The sequence below is a fragment of the Diplotaxodon limnothrissa genome, linkage group LG15 (assembly GCF_057381915.1).
Source record: "Diplotaxodon limnothrissa isolate DT_005_m linkage group LG15, D_limnothrissa_male_GT1.1, whole genome shotgun sequence".
Taxonomy (NCBI): Eukaryota; Metazoa; Chordata; class Actinopteri; order Cichliformes; family Cichlidae; genus Diplotaxodon; species Diplotaxodon limnothrissa.
Window position 1 is genome coordinate 28,189,874 of NC_140610.1, and position 15,899 is coordinate 28,205,772.

Below are 15,899 nucleotides of genomic sequence, written 5' to 3' on the forward strand. Positions count from 1 at the left end.
TGTCTATGTATGTGTGTGTGTGTTCACTTCTCCCTCTCTCTCCCCTGTCCTCGAAGCTGTGTTTACGGAAGTGCGCGCTGTAGGGAAGGCGTGACCTGGTGACTTTCATCATTGAAAGTCCCTTCTCGCTGTCACAGGCCCACCTGCATCTGATTACCTGGCCAGCTGTTGGCAATCATCCTTCTTTGCCAGTCGGAGGTATTTAACCTGGGCTAGTGGCAACAGTCGATGTGGGATTATTACTCCAAACTAGTAGAGTATTTGCGAGAAGTGTGCTTTTGTTATTCGGCTAGCGAGTTTGCTAATTGTGGATTTTGTGGATTTCCTTCTTCCTCCAGGAGAGTTGGGTGGAGAATCGAGTTGGGGAGCACACACACTCACGGAGCCTCTGCACGGAGCACATGGGGAGCAAAGGACGAGCCCTGTTTGGAGATTGCACTTTTGTATTGTATTGCTGGACTTACCTGTTTTTCTCACTGTAAATAAATGCACTGTTTTGCTGTTGAATAGAACCGCGCCTGGATCCTCTTTTCCGTGACATGCTGTCCCCAAAACGTTTCCCAATTATCTATATAGGCCACATCGTTTGTTGGACAGGTCTACTGTGAACATCACTGGATCAGAATAATTCATTTATGTGCAAAACAGATAAAGTAGGAGGATACATTGGTGTAACAAGGACAAACAAAAAGGAAGCCACTGGATTGTTGAGTAAGGACAATGAGAGATGACGTGCATACTGTGACATTTAGAGTCAAGGCAGTTTTTTCTTGCAGTACTGAGAGAACTGACAGTGCATTGTTTTACCTCAGGGCTGCAGCAAGGCCTCGTGGCTCTGCGAGATAGTATGCAAACTTGCAGAGATCCTCCGTCTGCAGGATCCTGCCAGCATTCAGCTGGAACTCGTCACTCTGGCCCGGAACTTCCCCGACCTCAGGTACAACACAATTAATCAAAATACACATTAAAGTATGTCACAAAGCACTTCAGTCTAGGGATGGGTATCGTTTAGGTTTTATCCGATACCGGTTCCAAACTGGTACTTCTGAAACGATGCCGGTGCTCAAACCGGTGCTTAAAGAATGGAGAACACAAACTTTGTCCAAAAACCTCTCATGTTTAGCTGTTTTTTTGTAAAGAAATAACAATGTTAGCCTTTTCTGCAGCTATAGGGCATATATGGTATCACTCTTGGCTGGAAGAAGTGCTTAAACAATGGAAAAAACACAAACTCTGTCCAAAAACCTCTCATGTTTAGCTGTTTTCCCACTTTCTTTGGTCATTTTAGCCTTTTTGGCCAGGGTGAAGGGAGCATCTGACATCAAACAAGAAGATGGCTGCATGTAGCTACGACGGTGTTTGCTAGTTCACCTTACATGCATTAATTTAATAACGTGGTTAGCGTACTCAACGTAAATTACACACAAACAACATTAAGCTACTCACGCAGAGAAGAACGGCTGCTGCTGCCATCATCATCCGTCATCATTTCTGCTACACTGGCAGGGCTAGGGGCCAGGACTCTCCTCTTCGGGTTCTTGGGGGATGTTGCTAACTCGGTGCATTTCTCGGCTTTTAAAAAAACCGCTATGTGTCACCAGATTGGTCGTCAGATTCAAGGTGTTACCTCCTTTGCACAGTATCACCTTAAAGCACTTGTTGCAGGCTGCTGAGTTTGCATCTTTTGCTGTGAAGTACAGCCAGACTTTTGACCGCTTTGCCTTGGGCATTTTTAATCTGTAGCTCTAAAAGAATGTAAGTACCTGGGCCCGCCTACTATCCTTGCAAAGGTAAAATGATTGGCTAGAATCCAAGGTGTATGACATCTCAGGGAAAAAAAAGCACCGAAATGCACACTGCTTTTCGGTCTGGTTACTACTTCAGACTACTTTAAAGTATCTCAAACTATGTCAGAAAATACTTTAAAGTACTTTGTAATTTGAAAGTACTTTGACATCGTTAACAGGCAGATTCTTCCTGTTAGCAAACGGTGAAATGATGACAAACGCTGATTTGTTCTAGTGATGATAGTACTCAGAGATGTTGAGCTGAACGTGATGTTTGACTGGTTCATTGTGTTGTGTCTGAGTCCCTACTCATTCAGACTGTCACTCATCTAATCAGGCGGCTGCTGGTGATGTCACCTGGTTAACATTCGGGTCATGTTGTTTCATGTTCTTTCCTGATGAATGAAGCTGAGTGGAAGAAAACAACTGAGCGAGCAGCCAAAGCTTTCTTCACTCATTTGTCCAAACACAGAGATTATAAAAACGAAGTCCGCCGACACGTTTAATGAAATAACGAGGAGCAGGGAGCATGAGATGAGGATTAGAACCATCAATAGAGCTTTCAATGCGGGGTTCAGTTTCCCTGCTTTAATCTTTGATCCGGTGGGAGGTCCTGCTGGGTCCCCTTCATGCTCACAGCTTATGTAAGGCCTCAGCCTGCAGACCTTCCTCTGAGTCTGCACACATCACGCTGGCCGAGTTTCCCCTGATCCATCACACCGACTCCCTCCCCGTCCTTTGTGATCCCCACATAAGGGCAGAGCAGCAGCAATTTGTGTGCATGAAATCTCTTTTGTCTGTTTTACATCAGGAATATTTCAGAGCTATTTAGTAAACATCAGATGAAACATTCGTCTCTGTATCAGGACTTTATCTGTCAACCATTGTGATCACTTTCTGTTCTCTTTCATTTCTACAACACTGTGAAAATAAAACCTCAGTGACTGAAAACAGCAGACAGGAAAGATGTTCTCATGTCAGATGGTGGGTGCAACTAGGTGGGGTTCATGTATCACAGGTGTGTAACATGAGTGGAAAAATACTGACTGTCTGACTAGGCTTCCTCTGCTTTATTCCTCTGAACTGTATTTAGGCTTAAAGTTTGCATTATTAGGGGCGTGGCGCGTGACTAACAGGTGGATGGCGACAGAGGTGGCTGTAGCTGCTAGTTTTCTGCTAGCTTCACCTGAACTGGACCTCTGGATCATGTTTGTGCTGTTGGAGCCTTTTGTGTCACGGCTGAGGAGGCGAGCCGTGTGGTGTGGAGGAAGGAGGACCCAAGATGCAAGCAGTGGATGAAAATGCTAGTGAAGTTTAATTACAAGGTGTTGTAGTGGCAAATGTACGGTGGCTGGGAAGTGCAAAGCGAGACAAATTAAAAAACCGCAACAAATTAAAAAACCACAACAAATTAAAAAACCACAACAAATTAAAAAACCGCAACAAATTAAAAAACCGCAACAAATTAAAAATCCTTGACGGAAAGGGATTGTCTGAAATACCGGAAGTGACACAACGATTAGCCTAATAGGGCTTTTGGAGAGTGATGTCACGAGAGGGGGCGTGGCCAGGATTTTGGGTTGAGGTGCCATGTTTCTGGGCCGAACAAAGCGCTAGCGAAAGAGGAGCGAAAGTACACGGATAACACCAGCTATGGTTCGTACTTGCTGTGCGGTCGGTTGTAAAGTTAGATCACACGACCGGCAAGGGAATAAGGTTGAAAATGGTTTATATTTTCATTCTTTCCCAGTCCAGGCAGGGCTGGACTGGGACAAAAAATCGGCCTGGGCATTTTGACTAGAGCTACTCCAAAGATGTGACGTCATTCAGGGGTAAAACCGCAAAGGATTCTGGGAACTTGTGGCAAGAGGTACTAGCGCATGCAGGCTTTCAATTGAACTCAGTTACACAGCGATAAAAAGAAACACAAAAAATGGCAAGAAGCTGTTGTATTATTAACTGCAATAGCTGGTGTTGTGCCAAAAAGTGATTTCCGGTATTTGCCAAAACCTGATTGCTCATATTTAAATTGCTATAAGTAACTTGTTGGGCTATAATATGTGAAACATATGTCAAATGCATCCCTCATGGATGACATAAAGTCATCTCTCCATCTCCATCTCTCTCTCCTGCTCTTTTCTTTCTCTCTCTTGCTCCATCTCTCTCTGTAGCTCTTCTGTCTCCTCTGTCACAGACTTCTCCACTTTTGATGATAAATCAGCCTGGTGCAACATGTAAGGATTGGCACAATTGGTTAAGATTTTGAGGAGTTTGAGAAACTAACCTTAAGCATAAAATAAAATTTATAATCAGTAACTTCATAGCACCCGCCCAGCAGTATACAAACTCCGTCATGCTAGCTAGTACGCAGTACCAGTTATTCTAAGCGACTGTAAAAAGTCAGCACAACGAAAACAAACTACAACTAAACTTGGTTTATATCTGACACAGATAGACAGCAGGTCATAACTTCTTACCTGAAGTTCAGTTCCTCTGCCACTGTGACCGGCGGCCGCCTCGGGTCTCTCCTCCTCTTGCCTCCCCTTTCCCTTTTTTTTTTTTTTTTTTTGTGTCCCGTTTGGATCTATAGCCATCAGAATTGTTGTCTTAAGGCCAAGAAAGATGCCAAGCGGATTTATTTTACCAAGTGGATCATCATGGCTTTGCCATATTGGTCCATTTGATTGACCTTTATTATAATTATGAATTTATTTTATTTTCAGTTGCTACAAACGGGACAGACATGACTGGGGGATAGGACAGGGAGAAAGAATGAAAGAAAGAGAGGGAGAGAAAGAAAACCAAAGGGGAGAAGAGACGGTGAGAAGGGGGGGAAGAAAGAAAAAAAAACACCTGGGTCACCTGTATGGAGAAAAAAACAGAAGAGAAAGCAAACAACAAAGAGCAACATAATAAAAAAAAACGGCACCATCACAATAAACTAGCAAGCAGTAGATATCAGTAGATACTAAATAATAAACGATATTGTGCAGCACGCAAGATAGACAGCGTACAATGTGCTTTGAGGCAGCAGCCAAGAAAGCTGTAGTCCGCGTCTGTGAATACCCGTGTGTACACCTGTGTGCATACCTGTGTGGATCAGCATGCTTGCATTCCAAAGGTTTCTCCATGTAACGATCTGCTAGGGAGTGTGGGGAGCCACAGCCGCGTCCTCCAGGGTATGAAGCAGGTATGGAGGAGATCAAAACTCCAGACATCCAGAGGCCCCCAGAACACAAGAGACCAAGGAAGACCAACAGAGGGGCAGCCGCGCCACTGTCCCAGTAAGAGCTGAGGAGAGTCCCAGATGAGGGCTCACTCAGCAGCCGCGGAGCAGAAGCCAGGGGGAGTTGCAGTGACGCGCCCGTGAGCTCCGCCGGCAGCCAGCTGTGCCTGAGTGACCGAGCCCCAGGCCGAGAGGCCGGGGGCACCCCACCTCCGAAGTGGCCCAAGCGAGCCCCAGGCTCCAGGCCCCGATAAGCGGCCGCCAAGGAGTGAGCCGGTGTGTACCCGGACGCCCACCCCCAGACACAAAGAACCACCAACGCACCGACACCTGAGGGAGTCCGCCACTGGCAGGGGAAGTGGTGGTGGGTGGAGATAGGCCTCCAAACCTTGGAGGGCCTGAGATGTCCCCAGAGAGGTGGCGTCTGATACCCAACCTGACATATAGACACAGACATACAGGCACACACAGACACAAACATCCATTCCCACCCTTATGCTCTCATATGCACTTACTCCACACTCAACCAACGTGGAGACAGACATAAAGAGACGCTGTACACACAATCACACTCCCCAAGCGTACTCTACGAACCGGGTCTAGGTACCCTTGCCCCTGTACCTATCCACCTGCTGGCCTGCACCACTTGCTGATGTTGCTAAATCTGTGGAAGCTATGCCATAGCTACCGCCAAACAATTCAGTTATTTTTACACATTTGGCAGCGTCTGCCAGGCAAATGCCCGGTATGCCCAATGGCCAGTCCAGCTATGCTTCCAGGTGGGGAAAGAATGAAAATATAAACCATTTTCAACCTTATTCCCTTGCCGGTCGTGTGATCTAACTTTACAACCGACCGCACAGCAAGTACGAACCATAGCTGGTGTTATCCGTGTACTTTCGCTCCTCTTTCGCTGGCGCTTTGTTCGGCCCAGAAACATGGCGCCTCAACCAAAAATCCTGGCCACGCCCCCTCTCGTGACATCACTCTCCAAAAGCCCTATTAGGCTAATCGTTGTGTCACTTCCGGTATTTCAGACAATCCCTTTCCGTCAAGGATTTTTAATTTGTTGCGGATTTTTAATTTGTTGCGGTTTTTTAATTTGTTGTGGATTTTTAATTTGTTGTGTTTTTTAATTTGTTGCGGATTTTTAATTTGTTGCGGTTTTTTAATTTGTTGTGGATTTTTAATTTGTTGTGTTTTTTTAATATGTTGCGGTTTTTTAATTTGTTACGGATTTTTAATTTGTTGCGGTTTTTTAATTTGTTGTGGATTTTTAATTTGTTGTGGCTTTTTAATTTGTTGTGTTTTTTTAATTTGTTGCGGATTTTTAATTTGTTGCGGTTTTTTAATTTGTTGCGGTTTTTTAATTTGTTGTGAATTTTTAATTTGTTGTGTTTTTTTTAATATGTTGCGGTTTTTTAATTTGTTACGGATTTTTAATTTGTTGCGGTTTTTTAATTTGTTGTGGCTTTTTAATTTGTTGTGGTTTTTTAATTTGTTGTGGATTTTTAATTTGTTGTGGATTTTTAATTTGTTGTGTTTTTTTAATTTGTTGCAGTTTTTTAATTTGTTTTGGATTTTTAATTTGATGTGTTTTTTTTAATATGTTGCGGTTTTTTAATTTGTTACGGATTTTTAATTTGTTGCGGTTTTTTAATTTGTTGTGGATTTTTAATTTGTTGTGGCTTTTTAATTTGTTGCCATTTTTTTAATTTGTTGTGGATTTTTAATTTGTTGTGGTTTTTTCATTTGTTGCCGTTTTTTAATTTGTTGCCGTTTTTTTAATTTGTTGTGGATTTTTAATTTGTTGCCGTTTTTTTAATTTGTTGCGCTTTGCACTTCCCAGCTACCGTACAAACGAGCAGTGGGGCATGACAAAATAACTGAAGACACCTAAACTGGGAGAACTAAAATAACAGACCTGGGAGCATACGACAAAGGGATGAGAGGCAGACAAAGAGCGGGACACCGAGGAACCAGCAACAGGCAGGAGAACACACAGGGCTTAAATACACACACCGGTAATCAGGGGATGAGAGACAGGAGGGCAACACAGCTGGGAGAAATCAGAGCTGACGGGACAGGGGAAACGTAAAGTGAACACACTCACATCAGACAGAGACCTTCACAATAAAACAGGAAACTCAGACACGGGGAACCAAACAAGACACAGAACTAAACACACAGATTCACAAACAGACGGGGTGACACCATAGACAGACAGAGACACAGACGCAGACTCAGAGGCAAACCGAATATAACACATAGAACTCAAACAATAATAATCATCATCATAATAAACTAGAAAATGATAATAAACTAAAAGCGCTGGGTCACCGACCCAGGACCATGACTTTTTGTCATTTTTAATAACATCATGTGACCAATATACGGCTGCTGTGAGGTTATTGTGCTAACAGACTGTCCAGGAAGGCTGAGGTCCAGATTTTGCGTTTTATTTGGATGCTACTGATTAGTAGGTATTTGTGTCTGTGATGTAAACAAGCTACCTAGCATTAGCTAATGCTCCACCAGGTTAACCCTCCACCCTCTTGTCCAAATACGATGACTTCCTGTAACACAAACCAACATGGCGGTTCTAATTCATTATTAATGTGCTGAACCTTCAACACATTAACAATTATAAGGTGTCTGCTGAAGTGTTCTTAATGTGTCATTGAGTGGCAAGATGGCGCCTGTGTTTGGCTTTGCCACTGCTGCAGTTTGCTGGATGCAACGATGTAGTTTTTCATTGTCGTCAATCGTCATTTGTAATGTTATTTTTGCTCTTTTGTGTTCTGACTTTGCTTCTGCTGCTTTAATTTGTGATCGGGATACACTGTTAAACATTAAAAATTAAATGGAGCGCTACTGTGACAGCTACAGAAAAAACTTTTCCTCATCCTCTGGTGTGTTCCTTACCTGAGTGCGCGCTACTGTGCACAACCCACAGGACTCCCACCCCTAAGAGACAGAAAGGGGGAATGAGGCCCAGCATCCAGGTGAAGCCGGAGGCTAGCTTCTTGTCTGTGGGGAGACTCCAGGGTGCCTGAAACCAGTTCCTCTCCTGACATTTGGTTGGGATGTTACCCTGCTGCCTGGGACCTGGGCCCCATGGCTCAAAAGCAGTATGCTCACCCTGTGTCTGTCATCCGTTTTCCTTTTTGCTGGTGACAGCTATGTCCGTTCATCGATCACTGTTTCCCCCAGCTCTGGAGTCGCAGTACCGCCCGGCAGGCACACAGGTGTGCATAGGTTTTTAATTCAAGTGCCGCTGCAGTCAGCTGTTGATTTCGCAGATCAACAGTCATCAACTCAGTTCGCCCTGCTTAACGTTTGTTCCATAACTAACAAATAATTTATTCTAAACAGTCTCTTTTTTTAGAGTCTCTAGATTTTATGTATCTGACTGAGACATGGCAGCAAAATAAGGTTTACGTCCACTTGAATAAAATCTGCCCGGCTGGCTGCTCCGTCATCGGAACTCCGCGTCTTTTGGGATGTGGTGGAGGCCTTGCTACTGTTTACCAGGACAGATTCATGTGCAGGCTGATGACCTTGGACTCCTTTTCTTCATTTGAGTCACAGATGATGAAGGTTTGTTCTCTGAAAAACTTTTATTTTATTTTAATCTATCGACCTTCTGGACCTGTTGGGGTCTTTCTAACTGAATTTAACGACCTTCCGACATCCATCATTAAATTGGAGAAGGTTGTAATAGCAGGAGATTAAAACCTTCATATTGATGAAGCATTCTGTAACGCTGCTGCTGAGCTCATTGCTGTCACAGTGTCTTTTAACTTTAGGCAGCATGTTTCTGGTCCCACACATAGAAAGGGCCACATACTGGATCTTGTTTTCTCTCTGGGTTTAAATATACATGATGTATGTGTGGAGGATGTGCATGTGAGTGACCATAGCTACATATTTTTTAATTTGCCATTTTACTTGGATCCTTCACCTCCTCAACTAATGATCCGAAGATGGATTATAAACCAAGATGCTGCTGGAAGGTTCTCTGCTATGTTTGACCCTGGCATGGGTCAAATATGGCAGAAACATTTCTAAACTCAGACTACTGGTGTCAAAGGCAGAACTTGAGATGATTATTCAAGCGTTTATTTTTTCTCATTTGGATTATTGTAATGGTCTTTTTACTTGTATCAACAAATCAGCTTTTGCTTGACTTCAGACTGTACAGAGTGCTGCGGCAAGACTTTTAACTGGCACTAACAAGAGGTCACATATTCCAGTTTTGGATTCTCTTCATTGGTTGCAGGGTTTTAATAGTTTTGCAATTTTCATTAGTTTTTATTTTTATTTAGTTTTGACTTCAGATTTTCAATTTTATATCAGTTTTATTAGTTTTTACCAATTGTTTGCTAGTTTAGTTTTTATTTTTTTGAAAATCCTTAGTTTCAGTTTAGTTTTGATTAGTTTCAGTTATAGTTTTAGTTGTGTTTGCAATAATTAAGTGTAACAAAATCCCAGTTTCATCATATCAGTCATTCTCTTCTGCTTATCCTTGGGTATGTTGCTATTCCAGCTACCATACCCTGCACCCTTGACAGGTCGCCTGTCTGTCGCAGGGCTAACACGCAGAGACAGACAACTCACATTTCCACCTATGGGTTCTTTAAATAAATAAATAAATACATAAATAAATAAAGGCAGATGAACAACCATTGATACCAGACAACTTTAAATTTTATATATTGGCCCCAATGAGACTTGCTGCACTGGGTGTTCGTAATTTTGGTTCAAGTGAATTGATAAACTTTTTGAAGACAATTGACTCGCACAGTTACGTAGATATCCCAGTCCTGTTGTCTCGGGATGCATCACGCTGCCTTGCCTGGGGTTAGCTTCTGTTTTCTGGGGATGAGGGTTGAGTGTGCTCCCTTACCTTCTCAAGGTAAGCTAGGTTAGCCTTCTTGTGTGAGCTTTTCAAGTGCACTTTAAGGTTTGTGGGATTTTTTTCCCTTCTAAAGGGATTTTTTTCCCTTTAGAAATGTCCCTCATAATTTGTCTCTTTCCACTACACCCATCAAACACAGTCATATTCAAAGTAATCCCAAATTGGACTCCGGCGCTTTCTCCCGACTTTTCCTGACATGAGTCTTTGCGTGGACGGCGCAGCAACACAGACGACTCGACTAACGTACTTGCCACCTGCTGGCATAATGAGACGGCAAGAAAAAAAATCTGGAAACTAAACTTCATTTTCACCCTTGACTATTGTATGACACACATACATCAACAAAAACTAAACACATTTTTGCTATAAATTCAGTTAATTTTAGTTAGTTTTGTGAACACTCATTACAGTTTTAGTTAGTTTTCCTTTTTTTGTTTTTATTTTTATTTCCGTTAACGAAAATGTTTTTTCACTTCTACTTTTCGTTATTTCGTTAGTTTTCATTAACGATAATAACCTTGATTGGTATGGAACGCCAGGACTGCCATAATGAATTAATTAAATACACCATTAAATAATTAATTAAATGTGTCAATAATTAATTAAAATTGGAATTAATTGATTAAATAAATAGTTTTGACACATGTAATTAATTAATTATTGACACATTTAATTAATTATTTATGTATTTCACATTTTAATTAATTATTGACATATTTAATTAATTATTTATGTATTTCACATTTTAATTAATTATTGACACATTTAATTAATTATTTAATGATATATTTATTTATTTCATTTTGGCAGTCCTGGCTCCTGGCTCTCATCATGAAATAATTTTATCTGTCAGCCTCACCCATTGAACTCAGGGGGCGGGGTTAACGCTGCCCATGCAGCTTCTCTAACATTTGACTGGTTGGTGTCCAAAGTAAGTCAAAACAGGTCGATCCTAGATAATCGATTGCTTGTGTAGACTTGGGGCAGCCAGGTATCCCAGAATGCAGATCAAATCACAGGCAGCAATGGTGGTGGTGTAGTTTTTCTGTCACCAGCTACACTTTTAACAGTGATTTAGCCGCGAATGTCGCGCCGTATGTCTGGTCAGGTTGTCAACATAGAACATGTTTGCAAAAGTGCTCAGATGTTTTCAGAGATTTCACTAGCTCTGCTAACAATTAGCATGCAGAGTGCACCGAGGGGGTTACGTTAACCGGTTTGTTTACATATTCCACTCTCCGTGTTCCACATGTTGCATTCGCAGATTCTCATTTTCACCGAACGATCGTCTCTTTCCGCCTGGTCTTGTGTCTCTGTGCTTCTGTAACATAAAGAACGAGCTGACATTTTTCTCACGAAACCAGCGATCAGCTCAACAGACCCTCAGTTTACCTGCATGCATCCTCCTCCTCATCTGTCAGCTGTTTAACACCTGCTGCTAATTCAAGAAACACGCCTACGTTACCTGGTAATAGTCACAGTTTAACTGGGCAGCCGGTGCTCGATATAAAGCAATGTCAGCGCATTTTTCTGCACAAGATAAGTAAATATAGTGTTTTCCCTGAGCGCAGAGCTGCTGGAGCTTGTTTCCTTACAGAGCACTTTATAGGCGAACCAGCTTCATCAGCGGCTGATGTCCAATCACCGGCACACAGCTTTGAAACCTCAGCTGAGTTTTAGCTCTCAGTGGTTAAATGCTGGACTTCATTCACTCAGGTTCTGTCTGTCGGGTCACGTTTACTTCGCTGTTTTATTTACAACTGAGCAAATCGGTTTGGCTGAGGTTAAAGTTACGTTTCATAACTGCATAGTTTCACAGACATTTAATGGTTCACTGGCACATGTATTAGACTGAACTATCATCTAAATATCATCTGTTTTTTAATAGTTATTCAACTGTATTCTAAGCACCAGCTGTCTGTTAGAATGTGATTTTTTTTCTCTCTCTGTTGGCAGAGGTATAAAAATGCGCAGGAAAATCTGACGTGCATGGCAAACTTCACCGACGATATTTAGGGAGGAATAAACACACATCAAACATAAATGAACCATTTGCCTGTCTCCATAATTGAGAGCATTTTCTCTTCTTATGTCAACACTCTCTCTCTCTCTCTCTCTCTTTTTTTTTTTTTTTTTTGCTTTTTTGGTCATGTTATGTTTACCTGTCAAAGGCTTGTTACAAACTATGAAACACATCGTGCAGACTTCTGGATGTTAGAAGAAAACTAATACTGCTCATGAAGGAGACTAAAGGCAGGAAGGTGTCCTTTAAAACTAAACATGTTAATAGGACCTCCCTATTTATATCATAGTCTATGATATAGCACGTGTATTTCAGTAATAGCCTGCTGATTTCAGTGTAGTGGTGAACAGTCGCACAGCTCACGTAGGCGTTATCTGTGATTCTCCTTAACTATAATTTATCCAAGTTAACTTCAGTTAACCATTCAGACAGTTCTTTTGCAATAAAAAACATAAACACCCATGCTGCCGGTAGGTTTCCTCAGTGCCAGCTGTTAACATTATAGCTGCTTATGCAGTAACCATGGTAACCACGGACTCTGAGCGGCTGGATCGACGGAGGTCAGACAACAATTTTACATGTATGATCTTAAAACAGGACACAGCCACTATACGTGCTGGCCTCATATCAAATGTGAAGGCAGACTGAGTCTATGTTTGACGTTGTTTATATCTAATCTTCCTTTTCAAACATTTAAACAGCAGCGAGTCTGCAGCTGAGGGAATACAAACTCAAATTGTCGGAACAGGTTTGCTCTGTATAACTGTTATTCTAATCTTCTGCTGAGTATCTTACACTTTTCTTTATGCTGTATATTTTCACGTCTCTGGAATAGTTGGAAGTTAGATAGTCAGCTGGGAAACTTTGTGTTAACTCATGGAGCTGAGGATATCGTGGATATGCTGACCTCGCTGCGTGGTGTACAGAGCGAGGTCAGCATGATTAATATTCACAATAAAAATATTAGCCGAACATCATGAAGTCTGTATGTGTTTCATAGTGTCGAACAACCTTTGTACAGTTAAAGCCAGCAGTTACTACATGACGGAAACACCAACGTTATCTCTTTTATGCGTTTATACACAGGTCACGCTGATTACTGAACAAAAACCCAAAGATCAGATGTTAAACAGATTTATTTGCTCTCTCTCCTCCTTAAACATGTTTTTAATGTTAGTTATAATTCAGAATTGGCGACTGAAACACGTAGGACACATAAGAACATCAGGAAATAAAACACCGATAAATATAACCTCAGTAAAAGAAGTCAGCGGGGGTTACTACAGCTGTGTACCGGGGCCTGCGCTTTGTCGGTGGGATTGCTTGCGAGGCGAGCGGGTCTATCCCACGCTTTGCTGTGAGACTGGGCAGACATCTCCGAAATCATCGAAGCACTTTTGCAAAGAGGCTGTATCTTGACAAACCGACCAGACACATGAAGATTAAACCACTACATTCTCGGCTAAAAAAATATTAAAACGGTATTTGGTAACACACAAACAGGGTTTTTCAAAGTTCAGTTCTGTTAGCTTCCAAATGCCGGTTGTTGTGTGCTAGAAACAATGGCCACCAGGCCAAAGCAATGGTTTTGACTCGATCAGCGTTGACCCCGCCCCCTGAGTTTGATGGGTGAGGCTGACAGATAAAATTATTTCGTGATGAGAGCCAGGCGCCAGGACTGCCAAAATGAAATAAATAAATATATCATTAAATAATTAATTAAATGTGTCAATAATTAATTAAAATGTGAAATACATAAATAATTAATTAAATGTGTCAATAATTAATTAATTAAATGTGTCAATAATTAATTAAAATGTGAAATACATAAATAATTAATTAAATGTGTCAATAATTAATTAATTACATGTGTCATAACTATTTATTTAATTAATTAATTCCAATTTTTATTAATTATTGACACATTTAATTAATTATTTAATGGTGTATTTAATTAATTCATTATGGCAGTCCTGGCGTTCCATAGATTGGTTGACAGTAAATTTTAGGTTTCATTTTAAAATTTTAGAGCTCAAAACGGTGAAGCTCCCCAGTATATCTCTGACCTGTTGAAACCTCGTGCTTGTTCCTGAGCACTTAGATCTTCTGGTCAGAAGATACTATTGCTCCCATGTACTAGATTGAAAACACGTGGGGATCGGACACAGACACCAGGGCTGTGGAATTCTCTTCCGTTGTCATTATGCTACATAGACTCCGTTGACTCTTTTAAAAAGCAGCTGAAGACATTTTTCTACAAACAAGCTATTAATTACTTTTTTCCATTGTTTTGTATTATTTTTGTATTTTTATTATTTTATTTTTATTTGTGATTTTATTGTGAAGCACTGTGCTTTTTATCTATGAAAGTTGCTATATATAAATAAATTTTACTTACATACTTTTAGTTACCTCGTTTATTATAGTTTGTTATTGTTTGTTGTCATTCTAGCGTTCGTTATCTTCCCTTATCAATTGTTGTTGTTCTAGTTATCATGTTCGTTATCTTTGTTATCGTTCATTATCAATCGTTATCGCTTGTTATAGTTTGTTATCGTTCTAATTGTCATGTTCGTTATCTTTGTTATCTTTGTTATCGTTCGTTATCAATCATTTTCTTTCATTATCATTCTTTTAAAATGTAGCTGAAGACATTTTTCTACAAACAAGCTATTAATTACTTTTTTCCCTTGTTTTATATTATTTTATTTATATTTGTGGTTTTATTGTGAAGCACTGTGATTTTTATCTATGAAAAGTGCCGTATAAATAAATTTTACTTTCTCACTTCTAGTTATCGCAATAACAAACAAAAACGCGTTCGTCCGTTATTGTTTGTTATTATTCTAGTTATCGTGTTTCATTATCATTTGTTACTGTTCTACTTGCGTGTTTGTTATAGTTCGTTATCGTTCTAGTTGTTGTGTTCGTTATGTCTCGTTAGTGTTCGTTATCTTTGTTATCATTCTTTATCCTTCGAATTATTGTGTTTGTTGTCTTTATTATCGTTCGTTATCATTCATTTTCTTTCGTTATCGTTTGTCATTGTTTGTTATAGTTCTAGTTATTGCGTTTGTTATCGTTCTAGTTATGTGTTCGTTATCTTTCGTTAGTGTTTCTTATGTTTGTTATCATTGTTATCATTCTGGTTATTGCTTTCATTATCATTCATTATCATTCGCTATCTTTGTTATTGTTCATTATTGTTCATTTTCTTTCTTTCATTATCATTCGTCATCATTTGGTATTGTTCGGTATCATTTATTTTCTTTCATTGTTGTTCGTTATTATTTGTTATCATTCATTTTTTTTCATTATTGTTGATTATCATTCATTATTGTTCTAGTTATCATGTTCGTTATCATTCGTTATCACCTGTTATCGTGTCTGGCATGACTCTAACCCTAACAATGCCTCTCACAGCTGACTGCTGTAACCCTGTGTGTCTGTGTCTCTTTCTTAGCGGCGCGCATGTCTCGGCTCTCCTGTCTCTTAAAATTGGGCTCTCAGCTGCTGACACTCGCTCTATCAGACGCAGTGTGGAGGAGAATCGCCACGGTGACGTCTCCACCAATTACAGTCCTCCGTTCTTCTCCAAGGTCAAAGTCAAATGGATTGACAACAAGATGAATCAGATGGGACTGTAGGTATAACAACATGATGTTAGTAGTTCAGGATGTGAGCAGTGTTTCCTGTATGCTAGCCTTCTATTTCATCCTAATGCAAACAAGTATTTTGTTGTGAAAGGTGCTGCTGGAGCCCATGATGAAGGACAGAGCAGCAAACACAGTGGCTATGTCCAAATTCAGGGGCAGCATGTTTCGAAGGACCCAACCTAACCAGTCCATGTAGGGTGGGTCCTTCGAAAGCTCATCTCACACTTCTGTTTGATATTTATTCAGCTGTGTGTAAACTATAACTTTAATCTCAGCCAAACCAATT

At 40.7% G+C, this 15,899-nt stretch overlaps 1 protein-coding gene across 1 annotated transcript in view; it reads left to right on the forward strand.

Annotated features, from left to right (window-relative positions):
- Positions 1-15,604, forward strand: part of LOC146617701 (tumor necrosis factor alpha-induced protein 2-like) — a 63,344-nt gene extending 47,740 nt beyond the window's left edge. Inside the window, exons 12-13 of the mRNA XM_085373205.1 lie at positions 813-937; positions 15,421-15,604. Coding sequence (XP_085229331.1) covers positions 813-937; positions 15,421-15,604 — 309 coding nt within the window. The remainder of the gene's footprint in view (positions 1-812; positions 938-15,420) is intronic.
- The last annotated feature ends 295 nt before the right edge of the window (positions 15,605-15,899 follow it).